A 23,398-nucleotide genomic window follows, 5' to 3' on the forward strand; every position below is an offset into this window, starting at 1 on the left:
CTTTTGTTAGCTTTGTGCATTTGTTTCTATATTAATATAATATATGTTGTTATGCTTATCAGATCTGTAAGCAGCAATACGGAGCAAGCTTTCTTAACATAATGTATAAAGTTCTGTGCTTTTCTCCATCACTCCTTGCTGGGGGAAGGAAGGGATTAAATTATTCAGGGTTCCATCAATCTCAGCAATTTGAATCAACCCTGCCTGCTTAACATACAGTGATTATTTCAAAATGCTGTATGCAGGCTCTGTAGCAGAGAGAGGGAAGGTGGTTCATTTGAAGAGACTTAACAAAACTACAGGTGAATGAAATGGCTTAAGTATTTTATGTAACATTACAACAAACATAGTTACAAATACATGTACTTTGGCTGTTACCCTTACCAGGACAAATGCAGTTGCACCTAATGCCTTGTTCCACAAAATCCGCAGCCACAGACTTTGTTAGTCCTATGACAGCAGCTTTAGAAGTTCCATAAACACACCGGTTTACTGCTCCTGTAAGAGGAAATACCCAAAATTAGATATAAAGCAGATTCCTATTGAAAATTAAGTTAAGAAATAAATATCTTAAGGCATCTCACAGAATAAATTATTTATATCTGATGCCATGTTCTTTATTACTCCAAACTTAGTATCACAAATTCAATCCATAAAATTATTCACAATAATCTAATTTTTGAAGCATTAAAATTTCAGTTTTTGTTTGCTTTTTTATATAGTAACATAACTCAGTGTAACCTTAGCAGACTGTAAATAGTATTATTGTTTAATATACTTTAAAAACAACCTACTTATCCCCATACAGTGCTGGAAAGGACTGTTCATAGGTGTGCACTGGGCTAATGGCCATGGAGCTTTTACAACCCTAGCCCAAAACAATTGCCCTAACCCCATGCCACCCGATGTTACTGTGCACACAGTCATATCTGCACCATGCTGTTGTGTCCACACTACAGTGGGGATGACAGTTTTCCTGTACTGTCTTTAAATACGTTACAGAAATAAGAAGCTGGTTCTTAGCTGGCCTGTAAATAACACACACTGTAACAGAACTACATCACTACAGAAAATAAAAGTACCAGTGGTGCAACAGTTAGCATACTTGCCTTTGGTAGAGCAGGCAGTGGGTTGTATTCCCATGTCAGGCTGATGGCTTTCTGACACTGCAGTGTAGTAAAGTGTGCGTGTATGTGTATGTGTGTGTGTGTGTGTGTGGTATTCCTGACTGTGTCATCCCTGGGATGAGATATTAAACGAAGGTCCCATCTGCTTGAGTTGGTGGTACCTCAAGTGGATATAAAAGACCCCACGGCACATATCAGAAAGAGTAGTGATCCTTTATTTAACACAACATTAAAAACATCACATATATTTACAAGATGTACATATTTACAGGCACACGCATATATATATATATATATATATATATATATATATATATATATATATATATATAGGCATTTCTATTTTTTACTATTTATCACTTTTCTTATAACATCCTCACTGTTATTCTTCCATCATTGACCCCCAATCCTTCTTCCACAACCAGTCTTAAGTTTTCGCAACATATCTGCCAAAATCTACTTCCCATTAAACAAAATTTCATTGAATCCCTCACTCAGAATAACCCATATATTCTCAAATACTCTTTTTGTTCTTATAATATCCACACATAATTATATTAATTTCTGTATTGTTTATGTTATTAAAATTCTCTCAAACTCTTTCTTCACACATTTTCCACAGTTTCATCACTCCTTTACATTTAAAAAATGCTCTTTCTCTACCTCCCCACAAAATGAACAGACTGTTTTAACTTTCTTTTTATATGGCATATTTCCCTTTACTCACAACTTATTTGCTATAAGTCTCCATAGGAAATTCTGACACTCTACCATCTTGGTACTCCACTTTTTCCTTACTTCAATGTCTTTATTCACTTCATTTTGTAATTTTTCACATGGATTTACATAATAATATTTTCATTGTATTACCATACCAAATCCTTCTGTCTTTTTCTATATCATCATTTTTATCCATGTTAGTATTATTCTTGATAATTTTTAATTTCTTCAGCTGCATATTATTTTTCTCTTTTTTCTTAGTCTAACCATCTACCAGAACATTTTGTACTTATATTTAAACATTCTCACTATGAATTTCTCATTCTGTTCCTTTACCCATTTTAATACTCTATATAAGTTTAAAGAAACAGAACAAACAACTAGATTTAGTAACACCAGTTCTCCCTTAATCTTCACTCATACACAACATACCTCTTCACTGGGTTTAATCATGAACCCTCATAGGAAAGAAAACTCCAGTTGCACAACTTCCTTTTCATAATCATCTGGGATCTTATAAACAGTTGACATACATGCTATTTTTACTATTAATGCAGAATTTGACAGATAAACCTTTTTCCTGAATGCTAATCTATACATTCTCTATAGCAGACATATTTCTTTAATTTCTTTTATCAAACCGTCCAATTACATCATAACTACGTCATTTTCCCCAAATTTATACCCCTAGCAAAGAGTCCTTGTTCATTGAAAAATACACCCCAATCTTCTCCCCATCACCCAAACCCTTACTTTTCTATGGGATTCCTGAACGATCGTCTAGGCTATGCCTGAAGCCTAGAAGATGTTTACATGTTAGCGCTATTGTTCTTATAATATTACCCTAATATAGACTGGGAACACTACTCAAGCCCAAACACCCTAGCCCAAAAGTTCCTGGAATTCATAAACTCAAATGCCATGGAACAACTAGTCACCATCCCCACAAGAGGAGAAAACATACTTGATCTCATCATCACGAACATGGGAGCACAATGTTCAACACCGGAAGTATACCCCTCACTGGTGAGATCAGATCACAAACTAATCTCGCTGGAGGTCCTCATCCCACCCCCACCTGAAATAAAAAAGACCACAGTAAAGAACTTCTCGAAAGCCGACTTCACACTTCTAAAGACTAGTGTGGTCTCCTTTAAGGCCCCCGAGCCGATGGAAAACAGTACTCAAGCCGCTGAATCACTTACAAATGCCTTCTACCAGCACCTGCAGGACTGCATGGATAAGGCAATCCCAAGCAAAACAAAGACTCTTTGTACCAAAGGCAAGCGTCCACTCTGGTGGACCCCAGCCATAAACAAACTCTACAACAAAAGGAGGAAGCTACTACAAGATAGAGCAAAATCCTTAAAAGGTAAGACACCCTTGATCACTATAAGTAAAAAACTAAGAGCTCTCATAAAATCATCCAAAGCAAATTTTGAGAGAAAAATAGCTAAAGACTCAAAAGACAATCATAAGGCCTTCTTTAGCTATGTTAGAAACCTGGGAGGAAACTCCCAGATATGCTCAGAACTAGTTCAAAATGATGTGAAGATTACTGATCCTACAGACATTGCCAACATACTGGCTGACAGGTTCAGTGCAAACTTCTCCCCTCCCCAAAGGAGAGATATCTATACCAAGCGATTGCAGCCCCCAAACATCTCCAACGCCCAAGTGAGAACTGCTCTCTCCAAAGCAAAAACACAGCATCCATGGGACCTGATGGTGTCCCCGGCTGTGTGCTCCACGAACTCAACGAGGAATTAAACCCACAGCTAGGACAGCTGTTTAATCATAGTCTTACCTCTGGATACGTGCCAGGAGTGGCGCACTGCAACTGTGGTCCCACTTCACAAAGGCGGTGCCTCCACCGACCCTGGAAATTACCGCCCATTAGCTTGACAAGCCTTATCTGCAAAGCCATGGAGAGGATCATAATGGACCTCATAAATAAAGACATAGGGAATTTGCAGACTTTGGATCCATCCCAGTTTGGCTTTGTCAAAGGCAGATCATGCCTTCTAAACTTGGTTGACTTTTTGAAACAGTCACCAAAGCCATTGATGAGGAAAGGCAGTCCATACAGCCTACCTCGATCTGGCGAAGGCCTTTGATACAATACCCCACTCGGGTATCATTGAAAAACTCATCAGCTTAAATGTTAACCCATACATCACAAGATGGGTTGCAAACTGGCTGAGTGACAGAACCCACAGGGTCAGAGTTGCTGGCGCCATGTCAGACTCAAAGCCTGTCACAAGTGGTGTACCACAGGGCTCAGTCCTGGGCCCACTCTTGTTTGGCATCTACTTTTCCAAGTACAAGCAAACACAGGAGGGTTATGGCTGACAAAGTTTGCAGATGACTGCAAACTGGGCCATAGTAGAAAACACATCTGACACAGATATCCTTCAGAAGGGTCTCACAGAAACGGATAACTGGTGCCAGAGCCATGGCCTAAAGTTAAATGCCAAAAATGCATAGTCATACCCTTCGGGAAAAACAAGGTTACCCCTAGCTACCAAATAGGTGGCAATCCACTGAGTACAGAAGAAGTTATCAGGGACCTGGGGACCCAGGTTGATAGTAGTCTGTCATTCGACACCCATGTAGCTAAAGTAGTTAGGAAGACCTTCTACATTGCCCACCTTATCATGAAGGGATTCTCATCTAGATCAAGGGAGGTCATAGTCTCCCTATACTCATCACTCATCAGACCAATGATTGAGTACAATGCCCCATTCGAATGTATCTGACCCGACACTTGCAGCAGCTGGAGAGGCCACAAAGTTCCTCACCAAAAGGATAAAGGGTCTCAAACATCTGTCCTATGCTACCCGACTGAAAGAACTCCAGCTCTATTCAGTCGCCACGCTGCTCAGAGGTGACCTTTGCCTAACATACAAGGCCATGTCAAACCCAGATTTGATGAATATGCTTCACCTCAAAAATCTAGATCCATCAGAGCCACAAGGGCGGAGACTTAAACCTCGACACGGCTATTAATAGGACGTGCTGGAGGGATAGATTCATCACCCAAAGACTCCTATGCTGTGGAATAAAATCCCGGTATATGTGAGGCAGAGCACCTCGCTGGCCTTGTTCAAGAGAAATCTTGACCAATGGATGGGAGATCGCAGATATACCCCAGGGATTACCTCAGTGTCACTGCTCAACAGAGGCACAGCAAAATAATGGGTATAGTTCCCCATACTAAAGGGGTGGCATAAGCCACAAAACTATGGGCTAGGCTTGTAAATGCCCTCGGGCAGATAGCCTAGTATGAACCTATGAACCTATGAACCTATAAGCAGCAGTGCTAATCGCAAATGCATGCTGCTCATCATGCTAACATAAATACAAGCACATTTCCATGGCCAGCAACAGTGCTGGTGGCCAGGAAACCATGTTGAGCAGCACAAGCAGACACAGTAAACAAATAGGTTTGTCTATGGGCAAACCTGTTTAGCATGCTCATGCAGACAGTATGAAGAGCTACACAAGAGAAATAATACATACTGTACACAGACAGGTAAAGTGCACTTAGTGTATTGTGCCCATAAATTAAACATATTAATACAAAAATAAGTAAGAGGGGATAAGGTTAACAACAATACACGGATTAAACCTTCTAAAAATTCAAAAAACAAAAAACAAACTGGTGAAAAAACCACCCTTGCAGGTCCAGCGCCTTTAAACTCCTGGATTTAGATAGATGTGTGCAAAGTTCTTTATAATCCACAGGTTATGTTGTAAACAAGAACGCCAATAAACGAAAAAAACAAACTGAAATTTTATTAAGCTTAAAAACAAGCTTTTCATCAGCGCTCTGCACCAACTTCCTCAGAAAACAAACTGCACCACACGTTTGTCTCACTATAAATACATCACTACTCCACTCATATGCGCCCCCAAGCGGCTCCCCTTTAAAAAGCACATAATTACACTTTGAAATTTTTAACTAAGAAGCAGCCAAAATGTTCAACAATTTGGTATCTACTACTCATACCTGCCATCAATGCTGGTAAACCTATAATGCTCCAAATATTGAATTTTAAAGCCACCATAATTACATATAAATACAAATGATCAAATGTGTCAATATGTGTGCAGGTATGCAGGAGTGAGAAGGCGTTCATTGTGCATTAACAGTGTGTTTTACTGTGGATCTAGTGTTTTACAATAAACTTTGGAAGTGGTTCTTCGCTTTGCTTCCAGTTCCAGTTTTTTGTTGGAGTGGTAACATCAATTCTTTTCAGTGTGTGGGATGCCAGCTGCACTGGAGACAGCCTTGGCTACTTTGTTCCAAGCCTCAATCTTATACTGAGACTTGCAGTAGCCCACAGGTGTAGCACTTCACAAGGAATACCACAAAAATCCTGGACTCCTCCACACTCCACCTCTGTGCTCTACTCTAAATTTAACACCATCATCTTCCACACCAGCCATGCCTGAAGAAGTCAAGAAGCAAGTCTAAGGATGAATTCCAATCTCTTGTTTAATAACTAGTGGGCAAACATGCACAACTATGCCATCTGAATTTGCACAATGGTAAACACACAGAGGCACTTGTTAGCAAGGTGAAGGCATATTATCAGATAGCAATGAAGGTTTGAGACATGGCAGTACGATTTGCCATGTGTGATGTTGATTCACACTTTTTCAGATGGTCAACACTAACAGCTTCAGTGGCTTTTCTTGTTATCCTTGGTGCTTGCAGGTTAAATAGGATGACTTGGCACATAACCTTCTGGAACTGCACACTGTAAAAAGTTAGTTTACCAATGTGAAAATCAAACCTAAGGAATAAATACATTTCAAGCAAGATTGTTATTTATCAGTGCTACAGGAGAGCTTCCTTTCAGCAATGTTTATTACAGACAAACCGCATTCAGTACGGATGGAGATATATGGTAGATAGACTTGCATGTGTGTGACTTTAAGAAGTTATGTGAAATACATTTCTATGAAAGAGGCATTACTACTGTCTGTAAATGTATGGTAGATGGATAGACTTTCATGAGCTGATTAATACAGGTTGGGCTATGATATCTACATACGTCAGTACACATATTGTCCTAAACACAGAGTTGGCCTATATGAGGAGAGAAGATTTTAACTTAAGTAGTATGCCCATCACAGATATGCAAATGCATTTTAATTCATTTTCGTAATTCTTGAGCTTAAACAACTACACACATATTCAACTGCATTTCATACGTACATCATTTATGAGGTATGCTGCTTAGAAAACTTTATGCTGCTTAGAAAACTTTATCTGTTAAAACATTAATGAGACATTTCTTGCAGTAAACGTAATTTTGATAGCCATTTTTATGTGCTGTTACCTTCCTACTCAAAGTATTGATAGAAATTGTATTTTGACATCCTATTTTAAAAACAGTGATATTTGGATTTGAACACTGGATCACTTGTCTGATATTCTAAAGAGAATGCACATATACCTTGTGCCACAGAAAAAGCTAGGTTAAGAGGTGGATTTTCTCCACTAAGTACTGTCCAGAGTGCTGATGGCCACACATCACTGCTAAACCTGTTTGTGATACAGAAGGCTGCCCAAATAACATTTTTCACTTTTTTCCTTAAGCAGGTAAGCTTGATTGCACAATGCTCAGCAGCGAGGAAGTGCAAAAGGAAAAACAATAACAAAAAGCATATAAAGTCATGATGAAAATAATTCCTACATCTGGAGTAATAATTTCTACAGTCCCTGCACACTGAATGGATTAGAACCCCAGAAAAACTGTGTTAATGGAAGCAAAGTCACTGCATTCACAGCTTCTGCCACAGAAACAGGTATACAAAATGTACACATCACTCATTCATTAGAAATACTGCACAACGGTGCCAAACATGTTTCCACTAATGCACTTTACAGAAATTATATTTTTCAGTTTCCTTCAACTGTGAGCTCTGTTTGCACTCTGCTAGACAGCGCTAACATTACACAGGCAAAAGAACATATACAACAATTTATATTCTACATAGCAATTAAATCTTACTGCTGTTCAGAGTGCTGTAGCAAAGCGCACTTATGTGAATGTGCAATGCAATACTGATGGCAAGACTAGTTACATTTCTCAGAGTATACCTTAGCCACTGGACTCTCATTTATTTCCTCAAAACCCTGCCAGTCAACAGTGCAGTCTGCCAAAACATGTGCAAATGAAGAACACAAAAAAGAAAAAAAAATAATAGGTAGTTGTCAGTAGTAACACCAATAGGGTAATAAATATGAAAAGGAAGGATTGTGAAGTTTCCTAGGTCCATGTGGGATATAACCTGATCATATGCTCAGAAAATATGCATTAACTTTGGCAGACACCACGCTGTCTGGAATTGAACCCTTAACTCAGTGCAGTAACAACACATACTCATTTATGTTTCTTATCCCTCATTGTCACCAACACAGTACTAAAAAATGTTATTTTTCCATTTGCTTCAACTTGTCTAGGTCAATGTCATACTGATCAATACTTTACAGTAATAATGTTCAACACCATTTTTAATGTCAGGTTGCCAGCATCGCCAGCTACTACTTCTGACCACCTTTCCGTCCTGTCAGCCTAACTACAGAAATGCATTGTCATAGCCATTTATTTGCATCTTTGTTTCAATGTGTAATATAGCTGATCAGCATTTCAGACAGACTTTAAGCAGAGGATGGACAGTGTTCTCTTACTGCAAGGATGTCAGTGTTGTTAAGGTTATTCTCATAGTTTTCAAGGTGGTTACGCCATTTTATTATAAGTCTGCTCTGCACGATACACGTCAGACAGTGGAGTCACTTCACTGTTGCTTGTTGTTGTCAGAGCAATCAGAAACTACTGCAAGGCATTAGCAGCTAACAGTTGTTATTACTTCTTTCTGGCATCCTAGGGTATGTGTATGTAATCGTGTAGCTACCTACATCATATTTACATCCACTACACCAACTGATTTATTTTTGGTATTCAGGAATGCTAATGATTTCACACCTCATTGGTATATTCACAGCACTCAGAGGGTTGAATTTACACTATAGGAAGGTAATGGTGTAGCTATGGAAGTGGAAGGAGGGCTGTCTGACTCAATACAGACAGAGAATTGTTAATAGTTACTTGGAGGAGATTCTTCCAAAAATCGCTGCACTATACATGCATACATTTTCATATTTGGAATATATTCCAATATGCAATGGAAAAAAAACTGCAGTGTATGCAATTTTGAAATGTCACTGCTGCTATACTGCACATATGCAGATCTTAGTGCAACCATCCACCCTGTGACAATGATGATGATTGTGTTGTGGGCTTTGTTTATTTCTGTTTGACTTAGGGTTGCATATGTGTGTGATGCACAGAGTGGATAGGTATGAGACGAACAGTATGCAGGTAGTTTTCTTTTACACATTTGTTTGTCTACTACAGGTTCCACACTTACCTTCACATTACTGCAGTTAGGAGTCATGTGCTTTGGGACTGTCTCTGATGCTATCTGTACACCAACATTACATGGGTAAGTAATGTTTTTGGACATCGGATGGCATCAATTTTATATTTGTATGTGCTTAGGTTATGTGTATTCCTTCATTGGTGACTGTGTGTGCTATCATTTGTCTCTAAATTAAGGGTGTGTGCACTGATCTTTGAGTTTTAAGTGGTGAGTGTGTGTGTGTGTGTGTGTGTGTGTGTGTGTGTGTGTGTGTGTGTGTGTGTGTGTGTGTGTGTGTGTGTGTGCGTGCATGCATGCATGCTATCCTTTGCCTCTTAAACATGCCATGGGCATATTGCGCATGCCTACATCTGCCAGTTACCTCTGCAGCTGGAGGTTCCCCCTCAGATACCTCACCTGTATGTGTGGGAGGTGTTGTCTCTACCTGTGGTCCAGGAATGTGTGGTCTTGGCCCTTGCTGTCCCTGTTGCAGTTGTTTCCTCAAGATGATATTGTGCAACATGGCACAGACTGTGAAATTTTCTGCACAGGTGCCTGGGTCATACTACAGCGCACCCCCCAATGTGTCTAGACAGAGGAAATGTGACTTTTGCATGCCAAACACATGTTCTATAATGTTTCTAGTTTGACCGTGTGGCTGTGTGTGCATTTCTGACAGATGTCATGAACCATGGTTCTAGTGCATAATCTGCATCGCCCAGTAGATTTCTGGAGCATCACCCCTAGCAAACCTTGTGTAAAGCTGTGATGTGTGCCGTACATGTGAGTCATGATAACTGCCTGCGTTGCCTGCACAGACATCGAGGATGATCCCTTGGGCATTACAGGCAACCTAGCAGTTTACTGAGTGGAACCCTTTCCTGTTGATGAATGTCCTTTGCTGTTCACCAGGTGGGGCTTTTATTTATATGTAAATGCAGTGTATGGCCCCCAAGACTTCAGGGAAGTATGCTACAGTATAGAATTCCTGCATTGTTTTTGCTTCTTTTTGCTTGCCCTCTGCTGCACGTGGAAAACAGATGTACTTTCTTGCATGCTGTAGCACAGCATTTAGATATTGGTGAAGGTGAAATATTCTGGAAGCTGAGGCCTGTGACACCCCTAGCATATCCCCTGTGGGTCTCTGGAATGTACCACTTGCTAATACCCTTAATGCAAAACATACCTTTATTTCCACTGGTATAGGTTTCCCTTGATTTTCCATGGATCTGTGGTGAGGTTAGTAGAGGTTGCAGTTTTCCTGTACTGTTCCCGTATCAACCCTGTATCACTCCACTATTTCAATATCATGTAATCCATGATATATTAAAAAGGGTCTGAACACCTTTCTCCTTAGCTGTGGTATATATGCAGCATCAGCAGCATAAATTTGAGCCTGTTGCACATACACATGCAACAGAGCAGCAGCAGCCACTAACATTGTTTTTTTTTTTGTGATGGTGGCTGCATTCCAGTAGGTTTTGGTGTTGACAGCCAAGGGCTACACCATCTCTACATAGTTACTTTATAGCTTCGTGAATGGCTCTGCCATATTGGATTAGTTCATTTGAATGCAATTTAGCTGCTTATGCTTTAATTAGCATACTGTGCTGTATACCTTTGTTTGGCGGGTCTACATGATATGGAGAGTCGTTTAATGAATACAAAAGTGTGCACTATCGTGTGTACATCGAGCTGCAATGAGCACACAATGGCAGCGCAGAAGTAAGTCATTTATGAATCAGGACATTCCCACATCCTTTAAATGTCAAATCAGACTTCCCTCATTTATATTTTGTTCTTGGCAACTATAACTATATTGTCTGCATATGTCAAAACTACTGTAATCACCACCTCCTTTTCCATCACATATCTAGCATCTTTGATTTTAAACGCTGCTTCAATCACTACTGCATTCATTGCCAATAAAAAAGTTCCACTCATGGAACTTGTCTCATACCACACTTCATGCATATTTCTTTACTCAGCTACCCATTGACTAGCACTCTTATGCTATGATTTTGATATGCTGGCATACACACTCTCTTAATTCTATTAGCTATTCCATACATCTCCATAACATCCGACAAAGCATCATGTCCTACTGTATCAAATGCCTTGCGAATATCACCTACAGTAAGTTTCACATACTCCCTTTTACTTATATCATCCACAACTTCAATCACAACCAATAACAATTCTTGACATCCCTTCCCTTTTATACAATATATTCCTTCTTCCATAATATACATCATTCTCCCTTCCATTGTCCTCTGTATTATTCTTATAAAAAATTATAATATTTGTTATTTACTGTGATGGGTCTCCAGTTTATTTATTTATTCATTTTTGTTCTTCTCATCTTTCTTTCATATAAATTTTAATATCCTGCTACATAACTCTTCATTAACAAACCCTTCCTTCAACTATTCATTCAGCACATTTACAAGCTACTCATTTTGGATTCTTGTTTTACTTTCCATTCTCTCTTATTTTCCTCCTTTTTTTACTCTTATACATATTTTCACATGTCGTACTACAATACTCATAATTTGTTCTCATGTTCTTTTTACCTATCCTTTTACATTTTTTATTTCCCTCACTAAGATAGTATCCTCCTTTACCATTTACCCAAATATGCACATACCTCCTCCCTTCTCCTTTGTAAATAATATATCTGCCTAAACAGTAATGCTTTATTTTTTCTCAATTTATTTCATATATTTCTTTTTCTAAATTATGATACTCTCTTGTATTATTCTTTAAAATTTTTCAAACATTTCTATACATTTTTCCCATATTACACTTTCTCTTTCTTATATTGTCCTGCCAATTCAAAAATACTTTTTTATACTTGTTTTTAAAACTCAAATAACACAACTCCAACAAAAGCTATATGATCTCAATGCTGAAAACCTAACATACCAAGAAATTAAAACTTTAGAGAATTACTTTGAATGGGCTCACATGCCATCTAAATTCCTGGCAAGGCTTATTAACCAAAACAAACCCTCCCCGAACATAAGAGAACTTATCTACCAAGATAAACCCTGTCACACTACTCAAGATTTCATACGTATCTTTGAAAGTATACATACAAAATCCTACAGTCCATCAAACCTCGCTCATAATAAACAGGACTCAGATGCCTTCTTAAACAAATTAAATTTTCCCAAAATCAGTCCAGATCAACAAAGAATTTTATCCTCCCCAATCTACCAGCAAGAAAGTATTATGACAAACAACAAATTCAAACCCAACAAATCACCAGGTCCAGATGGTCTTACAGCCGGATTCTACAAAGCTTTCCCACAAAAATCATCTCTCTTTTTTCTCCATGTATTCAATCACATTACTTCCAATGGTGTAAGTGATATATACATCTAAATGCATCCCAAACAATTCTCATACATAAACTAAACTCCAACCTCAAAAACTCCCTGAACTATAGACCTATAGCCCTAATAAATATTGATATGAAAATATTTGCATCAATACTAGCAAATATAATTAAACCAATCATTCCAAACATTGTTTCCCCAGAACAATCAGGTTTCATAATACACAGACAAACCTTTGATCATACCCTTACCCTGGACACCATGATCAATCTCTCTACCCATACATGTACTCCAATATACACCTTAGCTAGCTATTAAAACACTATACTCCAAGGCCCATACCTACCTACAAATTAATAAACGCCTATCTTTTTGAATTGACATTGAGAATGATTCCAGACAAGGATGTCCTATGTCCCCCTATCTTTTTAATTTATACATTGAACCCTTTTTTCTCCTAATTTCTCAGAAAACTTTCCACCATATCCTCGATATCTTTAACACTAAAATTACCCTAGCGGCTTTTGCTGATTATCTAAATCTTTACTACTCACTACCTAATTCACACCTCCAGAAAATACTATCTGCTATAGACACCTTTTCAACTTTCTCAAAGTACAAACTAAACCTAAACAAAACAAATATCTTCCCTTTTAACTCCCTCTGTCAGCTTCACACATACTCATTAGCAGCTGGTGTTAAAACTAACAATTCATTAAAATATCTACGAATATCCTTCCACCAAGATCCTAAACAATCATATACAAATCACATTATTAATCTCTGGTCAAACATACAACATGATATGGACAGATGGACAAAACTTCAACTTCCATTCCTAGCTAAAATAGCCACAATCAAAATGAATCTTCTACCCAGATTTCTCTATATATTTAATGCCTCCAATAACATTATCAACCTAAAACTCATCAAAACCATTCACTGAATTTCCAAATTTATTTGGGACCCCAAATCAGTCAGAATCAGTTGTAATAAACTGACCTACCATAAAGACTATGGAGGGTAAGGGCTGACGGACTTTAAACTCTACTAATATATCATAAACTGTGATAGACTGATAACAATAGCTGCCACACCCCTTCACCACAACAATGGTCTCCAACCTGGGTCAAACTATTACACAACTATATCAAAACACTATCCATAAACCCCAGAGCCTTCCCCTTTCCTTTACAATGAAAATTTGAAAAATCTTAAAATACACCCAATCATTAAACATAAAATCACTATCATACACAGGATGTTCAAATCATTAAACCTATATTATGTATTCACTTCCCTACAACCTATCCACCTTAACCCCAATCTCAAAATGAATAACAACATGATTAACCTAAATAATTATCCCCACCTCAAGAAACTAACCATCTCTGATATATTTCCCTTCAAGAAAAATACTATCACTGAAATGAGAACACAATTAAAGCTCCCTAAAAGCTATGCAATCATTTTAAGGCAAATTTGAGACCTTAGCCAATACATCATAGACAATCCTGATATCAATGCAAACGACATTCAAACCTGTAAAACCATATGGAACCTCCTATCCTCAAACAAAAAAATGCTATCTAACTCCTACAAACTTATTCTATCAGTCAAAATGCAAAAATAAGTTATTTATTCTAGTTACTGGAAGGAAATCAATCCTTCAATTACAAACAAACAAATAACTCAAACAATCCAGCTTACCAGCAAACTTATTCCCTTTAAAAAACTTAAATATACACAGATCATGATACTTCATAATGCCTATCTCACTCTAATCATTATAAATAAAATATACCCAACCAACTCTCCATTCTATTCTTATTGTGATAATCACAAAGCTGATCTACTCCACATCTTCTGGAGTTGCAAGTGCACCTACAAGTTATGGTGCTCACTTAGAGTCCAACTAGAAAAAATGGGCTATGAAAAGTCCACCTTATCTTGGAAACTAGCTCTCCTACATATCATCCCCATAGGCCTGACTAAACTACAAACATGAATATTAATAACACTAGTTTCTTTACTTAAATACTACATTACATTACATTGGAAGGATAGAGCATCACTCACATGGGAGGGTTTCAAACAATTAGCTACCAAACACCTACTAGCTCACAAATATTTAACCAACACTGAGAAATCCCACACTCACTTTACAGAAGTTTGGAAATCCCTTTTTGAACATATTTTAGCTTGAAGTTGGTATATATAATCAGTGATGGAATTTTGGCATATGTGTAAATAGTTCTTACTGCTTTGCATTTATGTTTTATTATTCAGCAATGTATTCTCTGGTCATATTACTACCTGTCTATTAATATTGTTACATTTTACTGTATCTGTTTTCACAAAAAAAAGAGGAAATAAAAAGATTTTATACATAAAAAAATGTACACTACTGTTATTCCATTGATGCAGACTGCTAGGTAGCATACAACTCTGCATACTCATGGATCACCCAACTGCTCAATCTCTCTCACACACGAATACACCCCCCCACACACACACACACACACAGTCGTAAATCTACTCCTTCCTGGCCTGTGCATTTGGTTTCTCAGTCTTTAATCCCAGCTTCAAATCTGGCCAGTCAGAATTAAATATCACTTCACTTCTGCAAAGCATTTTTCTTACAATAATATTACTGAGTCAAAACGAGCTACAGAAAAGTAGCACTATTACAGTGAATGGATAAAACTTACTAGACTAAAGAAAGCCAAGAGTAACATCTTTTTATTATACAGTTGATATGTCAAAACCATACAGTAACAAAATTAATTTCTCTCTCACAGTAAAGTCCTGTATCACAGTTATTCAACAAAAATATCCTAGTCCTATTTGATCATGCTCTTTTAGAAATTACCCATCATGTAACAGCAACAAAAAAATTTCATAGCTTTGTGATTCTGTATATTATTATTCTTGTGTGTATCCTGTCTCTGTATCACAGAGGAATAAAGCCCTGACTGTGATCCAAGCTCAGATAGCAGACTAGACACTGGAAGAACTCAAGCAGTGGAGAATGGAAGTAAGTGAGATTTACTGGCTCACATCCTGGGGCAGGGATAAGGTTGTCCTAGTCAGGTCAGCTTGGACCTGTGCAGTTGAGAGAGGCACATTACCATTTGCTGAAGGACCAGGAGACTTGGGCTTGGCAATCCCAGACTGGTAATAGTAGCTCTCTCATCAACATGTTTGTGGAGCAAATCACACACATAGGGGGAGAATACAAAGATGCCCTGCAGCGACATAGCTACACACAGCAGCCACAAGGGGTAGTATTATGGTAAAAATAAGTTTCCTCATTATAGAGATGCCAGCAAGGGCACAAATACTACCATGTTTACCTGCATGATTCACCCCACCCCCACCTGCTGGGAAGTACCAAGGATAGGGAGTAAATGAGATGGACTGATGGGGAAAGCTCAGTTGTTGGCAGCCACAGTGGAGAAAATACACACAGAAAAAAAATGATTATTCCTGGGAATGGACACCTCACCTTATACCACAACTGGCATAATTATCCATTTAATATACATCTTCTCATGTCATCATGCTGTAGAGTACCTCGACAAATTAATCACCAGAGTGTCAGTCTGGGAAGCTGTTTGACTGTGGGTTTAAGCATTAAGGGATTAGAGGCTGGCACAATGGCTAAGTTCTTTGAATTACACAAAAGGTCCAGTGTTTGATTCTAACCTTCAGGAAGCATGAGTAGGCTTAAAAAGGCCCACGGAGTCATTAGCCTCTTAATCACCTAAGAACTTAACCATTACAGAAGTACTAAAAACACATTTCTGATTACTCAAACTCTTCATATAAAGGTTTCTAACCTTTGATGCTGGATACAACAGATGACATGTTGATAATGTTGCCAGATTTCTGTGCCAGCATCTAAGGAAGAGAGAAACTTGATTAAAACTTCTACAGTAATTAGAAAAAAGGGGGGAAAACACTTCTACAATAAAATGAGCTCTGTAAGGTATTTACGTAAAGAAGGTGTTACTTACTAAACTTTAAACACATTCCATGTGAAGAAATGAAAACAGATTAATGGCAAAACTAAATAAAAAAAATATGTCCTTAACATCCAGTCCAGTGGGTTACATTTTTAAACACCTTTATTGAATTATTGCTTGTAACATGAGCAAACTTACCTTTGTATAGAAGAAAACATACCATATTAACTTGCTCACACAAGCATTCTATATCACATATATTCTTTTGTACAATATATATTATTTTGTACAATATAATCAATCCATCATTACATAAATTAGTCAGTTGCTGCCTTCCCTTAAATCTCATTCCTACTTCAAAACATTTTTTGCATGTATTGTTCCCACAATTTTCATTTTTCCTATGTAATTTGCTCCTATCCTTTTCTAAAGATCCCATTTCCAGTTCTCTTATCACAGTTACAACATTCACTACGTCAGATACAGCTGGTTTAGATTTTGATTTCTATTTTCTAGTAACTGCTTTTTGGCAGCCTCCAGAATTAAAATTAACAAAGTCTTACTATGTGTAGGCAACTCAGATCCTGTATCCAAGCTAAAAAAAAAAAAAATTTTCTTAGTTACACCCATCAGCTTGCTCAGTACTTCTGACACAGTAGTCCACAGGGGAATTTTTAAAGTCTGCCAACTCATTGCACTCCCAAAACATATGTTCCCAGTTACCCCTTTCTTCGCTATCATACCTCCAACATCTGTCAACTACCTGAGGAAAATTCTTTGGAGTCTACTTGGAGTATTAAAAATACCTATGCAAACAATTCTAAGCAAAAATTTTAAATCTTCTAGACTTTTTGCATATTTGGGAGCTGTGCATATGTCCTCCCATTGTTTCTTAGTGAATTGCTTATCCAGTTTCTCTTCCCAATCGTTTCTAACCTCCTCTGATTGATTCCTATAGTTATTGTGCAATATTTTTATAAGCCCTATTAATTATCCCTTTTTAATAGTAGCTTCTGTTCTACACTCAACTAAAAACTCTACCAGTACAGTTCTTTTGCTTGGGATTCCTCTGTCCCTTTCTTTTTGCCTACACTCTGATATCAATCCCTGATAGGGAACTCAGTCTCTAGCCTGCAGTCCAAATGTCTTCTTGGCCTCTTCCCATTCTGTTACCTTTCCCTCACTAATTATTTGTTCCCAACACCCTGATTCCTTTGCCAGTTTCCTCCAACTAAATGTTTGCCTCCCCTCCACAAAACCACATTGATCTGTGTTTATCAATTTTGAAAACAGCTTTGCCATTTCTTTAACCATTATAGACATAAACATTTTATAGCCATGGTTTAAAACTGAAAAGGGCCTATATGAACCGGATCTGATGGGTCTTCGCCAACTTTAGGTATTACAGATACTATAGCTTTTTCCCATTATGTTGGTATTTACCCTCCTTTAAAAATACCATTAAACAAAAACCTTCCAGATCTTTTATCACTTTCTTCCCTCCTAGCTTCCAAACTTCCACAGGAATTCCATCTATTCCTGAAGACTTTCCTGCAGACTGATTATACATCACTGTTATCTCATCTCCTCTTACCTTAACTGTTAATTGTTGTTGAGCCTCATCTACCTCTAACCTTGACACATTTAAGTCCTCAATAAATATTTCCATTTGTGCTTTTTCTTGATTTCTAAATATCTCTGCTTTATACAAATTTTTATAAAATTTCCAAAATATCTATAATACCTCTACAAGATCTATGGTTATTTTTCTTGTTATAGGCTCCCTAAGTAGTTTGGCAACAACCCTTTCTACTTTCTGTAGCATAAGTCGTTGTGCTAATGGTTATTATGCTCTGGAATAATTATCAAAAAACAGTTGCTTAACAACAGCCTTTCTAAACTCATGCATATTATATGGATACTCCATTATTTTCTCTTAAACACTCTGCAGTTGTGCCGCTTATTGTTTTATTAGATTCCCCTTATCTTGCAATACTTTGTCAGCCCCTCTAATAACTCTAATTACTTCTTAACCATATATTTTTCTTTTATTTCTATCCTATTTTTAAACTCCACTTTCAATTTATCCCACTCACTAGCTATAATTTCTGCAGTACTTCATATCTTCCCTAATAACTCCCCAAATAATTTCCTCTTTTTAACAGGTAGGTCGGAAGTGCCATTGTCTCCTTTTTACTGCATTACCCTGCATTTTTACTTTAGTTATTATTGATGTATGATCTGAAATAGTTATTGGATGTTTGTCAAAGCTCTCAATTAAATGTGTATGTTCCTGTGAAATACAATTTCTGTCTAGTCTAGCCCAGTTATTGTACCTTGGGGAATAATAAGTAAATTCTCTTTGAGTTCCTACTACTGAATTCATGTCTTCATTACCAAATATTTTCATAAATTTCTTCAGAAATCTACCTTATTTTGTTGTATTTTCTCTACCATCCTCACTGTTGCAAATCAAATTCCAGTCCCCACCTATAAATAATATTCAGTGCTGAAAACTGACTATTTCTTCAAAAATGTTCTTAAGCTCCATAACTGCAGTTTTAGTTGGAATATAAATACATGCCAGCATAATCCTCTTCCCTTGCCAGTAGCCCCTTACTAGCACAAATCTACCATTACCATGCTTTTCCCTATTCTAGCACTATTGAAGCACCTCTAGCAATTAATATCAGTACTTCCCTTTTCTTTTGTCCCTAATATTCTGCTAAATATCCATCCTGAAATCCTTTCTTTATCAAAGTCACACGCTCAGTTCTTTCCAAATGTGTCTCCTGTAGCATTGCTATTTGCTCTCTGCATTTCTTAATATAATCTAGTGTTCTTTCCTTTTTGTCTGCACGTGAGACCATCCACATTCCATGATAATATGTAAAGTGTTACCAATCTGATATGAAGTTATTATTCCCAGGTATTATATACAACAACCTTTTTATATGTCTATTGCCAGTGTTTGTGATACATGCACCCACTAATGTTTGGCAGGTTGATCTTTTATACAGCTGTTTCTTGCCATTTCCATTTGAATCTGTGTCACATTTTACAAGACTTTTTGTTTTAATGAAAAAGAACACCCCAATAACCTGTTAACATAATACAAACACACACGTTTATGTGCATCTTCATATAATGAAGTTTACCTCTCCTAGTAGGAACAACTGTCCTAAACAGACAGAAGTAGACACAGGCAGAATCTGACTTAAATTTAAGGTTATCCATGCTATGATACATGTTACTGCCTACTTGCAATAATTGCTGCCTCTTACTTTTTATCTTTATTCCCTTCCCAGATGTAAAATACAACTTGCATGCTTTCAGAAAACATTAACTTTTAGCCTTAAAAAAACAGTGTTTTGGCTTTTTATTTCCCTATATTCAACTTGTCTCCATGGAAATATAACAGGAAAAAATATATAGCTCTCAGCAACAGGCTCCTAAAGACATGCTGAAATGTATTGCTAAAGGAAAATTTTTCATTACATCCAGTTTTTTTTTATTTATTTGTTTCCTCTTAAAAATTGTTATCAGATTAAGCCAAGGGTCTTAATCTAGACATTCACTATGCAAAAGCAGATTACTGCATATTAACGTAATCATGCTTTTGTCCAGCCTTTTTGGTCTTAGGAGTGAAAAAAAGAAAAAGAGCATCTGTTTACTTTAGTATCTTTATCACATACAATATCTAAAAATACTTTCTTATATAACATTTAATTCATCTCATGAAAAGTTTTATACAAGTACTGTTAACAACAGAAACTGTTTTACTTAGTTATTTTTCCTTCTTCTTCCCTTTCCCTTAGTGTCCTTCCAAGCATTAATGACATGAAGTGAGACAAATGCCTTTCGGTCTCTCACAAGCTTAAAGTCAACAAATGTCCATTCTTTCTACTTTTTCTTGTACAGCCATCTTTTACAAATGTAATTGATGCTTTGTAACCATGTATTTGTTCACTAATTTCCATGTTGCTTATCTTCTTCCTGTTCATCATCTTCTCCCAATTCCAGACTCTGGTTCATTTCCAAGGTACTCCTGATTCTTCTAGTCCATTCTTATGCTTTTCTGTTGTCTCTCAACCATTTTCCTTTGAAAAGGATTCACTGGCAAAGTTTTTCTATGGGCTTTATTATCAGAAAATTAAGCAGCAGAGTCCCCTTCTGCTTGATGGCTCACTTTTTGTTGGACAAACTTTTGTATTTCTCCCATAGCTTGTTCTACATCAAAAAATGATGTTGATCCTCCAGGGAAAATATTCTGAAGAGCAATGTAATCAGCAACTTGAATCTCACACCTGTCTCTCAACATTCCCTGATTGCTGGAATAAATTTGCTTCTCTTCTGCCTGGTGTATAGTGAATAATCATTTTCTACAAACACTCTACTGTCTCCAAATTTTAATAGTTTGCCCCTTATGCAACAGCTTTGTCAGGATCAACTCTTTCTGCTGGTAGAATTGCATCTTTACTAACACAGGTCATGGTTGCTTTCCCATGGCCAGGTTTGGACTGTAACATACACAGAATTAAATCTTGCTGCGGAACACCAGTCCAGCTGCTTATTTGTGCCTTCATAAAACTAATACAGTTTGTTTCTTCCAGTTTTTCTGGTACAGTAGAAATTTTCAGGTTCTCCTTGTGAGCTCTGTCCTCTAATTTTATCATTTTTTGAAATATCTCTTCTTGAGCAGTTTCATATTTGGCCAGCCTTTTCTTTATTTTGACCTCAGATTTTTTGCAGTTTTGTCAGTTTGTCTAAAAAGCTGCTCAAAGCTTCTTCCACTTTTCCAACCATTTTTGTTTGAGTTGATATACTCCTTCAGTGTTTTGTTTATTTTAATCAGCTGTGAGCACATTTGATTTATTTTTTCCTCCAGGTTACTGGAAGCCATGTCCTGCACCAAAGCTAGAGCTTGAACTGCTTTTTGATGAACAGCTACAGGATTCTTCCCAGTCAGCATTTTCTCTTAACTTTTTCTAGCTGAATTTCTTTCAGGCTCTCTAGGTTTCTTCTTTGCTGGCATCTAAGCAGTGTATTTACTAGATGGTGATATAATTTATTAAAAATGGTAAAGTTCCTGGCTCTTATTTTTCAGTTTCTTTTTCAACACTGGGAGAACTGAAGTTAAGCTGTTGATCAGTGTGCAGCCATCTTCAAAGTCCCAGTGTGTTACATTTTTTTCCTTCTGATATTTACTTGCTTGTAAATGTTACACAGACTTAGTCATTTCTCACTTTGATCTTAACAAGCCTGTTACACTTTGGTTTTCAAGAAGGAAAATCTTCTTTCAGGTTTACCCATCCCACCATGTCCCACAAACTCCAAAAACAATTCCATAGACCTCTATTTCACTTTCCTCAAAAGGTAAACTAATGAAATCTATTGAGATCCTATGTAGCACATGTACAAAATCAAACACCTTAAAACAAAGCATGTGTACACTACATGGCATTGCTGTCAAATATTTACAATATTGAGATAACAAGTATTATAGTTTGTAACTCAACATTTCTCATATTCCTGACTTTTCAATCTATTGTGTACAATTAATAATTTTTGTCTTATATATTGTGCTCAGATTGCACTTGCATATGTTTGCATTTCAAACCGTAAATGTTTTGTTTTTATACATCTGCATTTGTAATTTGCTTGTATAAAGATATTTGTGTATTTGAAATTGTACTTGGATGTCTGCCAGATCCCCCTTGAAAATGAGCACAACCCAACAGAGTTAAACTGTTCGACAAAACATAAATTAAATAAATAAATATGATAGGTGTGCATGTTTGTGTGTGCACTTTTAAATAAGCCACTGAGTGATTCAAAAAAACTATTGTAAAAGCAACAGTTATGGATATGGTTGATAGATTTTGGTACTTGATATCCTAAATGTATTGTGCAAATTACAGAACAAAGGACTAAGATGCACAATGCTTTCAATTCTGCCAACATAACATCTCATATAAAAATCTGAGAACTTATCTGTTCATAAGTGGGATGGAATTCCTAAAGAAGTCAGGCATAACTATGAGATCTTGTCGAGTATAATAATCAGTAACTCTTTATGTATTTCTGTTATTAAAAACAAATAAATTATCCTTGTTTCCCGTCTTTCCTAACGTAGAGTAGTCTAAATACAGGCTTTGCTGTATTCTGGACTTTTGGAAAGTTCCTGTGTTGCCCATTTCCTTTCTTGGATAAAGGGAGGCTTCTTTGTTCACCAGTGGTAGTGGGGAGCTTAGAGCAGCCTATCTATCCCTGGAGGAGTGTTCCCAGCACAAGAATCTGGTAGTCTATTGGCCGTTTTGGGCCAATTTCTAGCTCTTTCAAGTCCCCCTGTATAAAACCCGCTTTGGCGAGGTTTTTGCACTTGTTACTACTCAGCCAAGCTCCTTTTGGTCCGGCAGAGTGGTGCTAGCAGCAGAGAGGCCAAAAGAGCGACTGCTAACCTGATAAAAGTGTTTTTTTCCTGCTACTATCTGGGCGACTGTCCAATCTAGCTAAACTGCAAGTATTTCTGCTTCTTGAACTGTTTTAAACTGTTTACAGTTGTTTTTGCACCTGCACTTTTAAAGTTTGTCCTGTTTGTTGCATTTACCTGTTGAGGCTACACACTCAGGTGCGCTAGCCTGTGTTACATGTTTACTGCATTTTCCTGCTATTTGTTGAAAAAAAAGAAAAACAAAAAAAAAAAATTATCCTTGTTTCCCGTCTTTCCTGACCTAGAGTAGTCCAAATACAGGCTTTGCTGTATTCTGGACTTTTGGAAAGTTCCTGTGTTGCCCATTTCCTT

The 23,398-nt window shown here is 37.2% G+C and overlaps 1 protein-coding gene across 1 annotated transcript in view; it reads right to left on the bottom strand.

Moving 5' to 3' along the window:
• Positions 1-23,398, bottom strand: part of BDH2 (3-hydroxybutyrate dehydrogenase 2) — a 285,246-nt gene that overhangs the window by 63,016 nt on the left and 198,832 nt on the right. Inside the window, exons 6-7 of the mRNA XM_044062123.1 lie at positions 16,468-16,528; positions 385-498 (exon numbers count right to left, since the gene is read on the bottom strand). Of these exons, the coding sequence (XP_043918058.1) occupies positions 385-498; positions 16,468-16,528 (175 nt within the window). The remainder of the gene's footprint in view (positions 1-384; positions 499-16,467; positions 16,529-23,398) is intronic.

The sequence above is a fragment of the Protopterus annectens genome, chromosome 2.part1, assembly GCF_019279795.1.
Source record: "Protopterus annectens isolate FY-2018-M chromosome 2.part1, PAN1.0, whole genome shotgun sequence".
Taxonomy (NCBI): Eukaryota; Metazoa; Chordata; order Ceratodontiformes; family Protopteridae; genus Protopterus; species Protopterus annectens.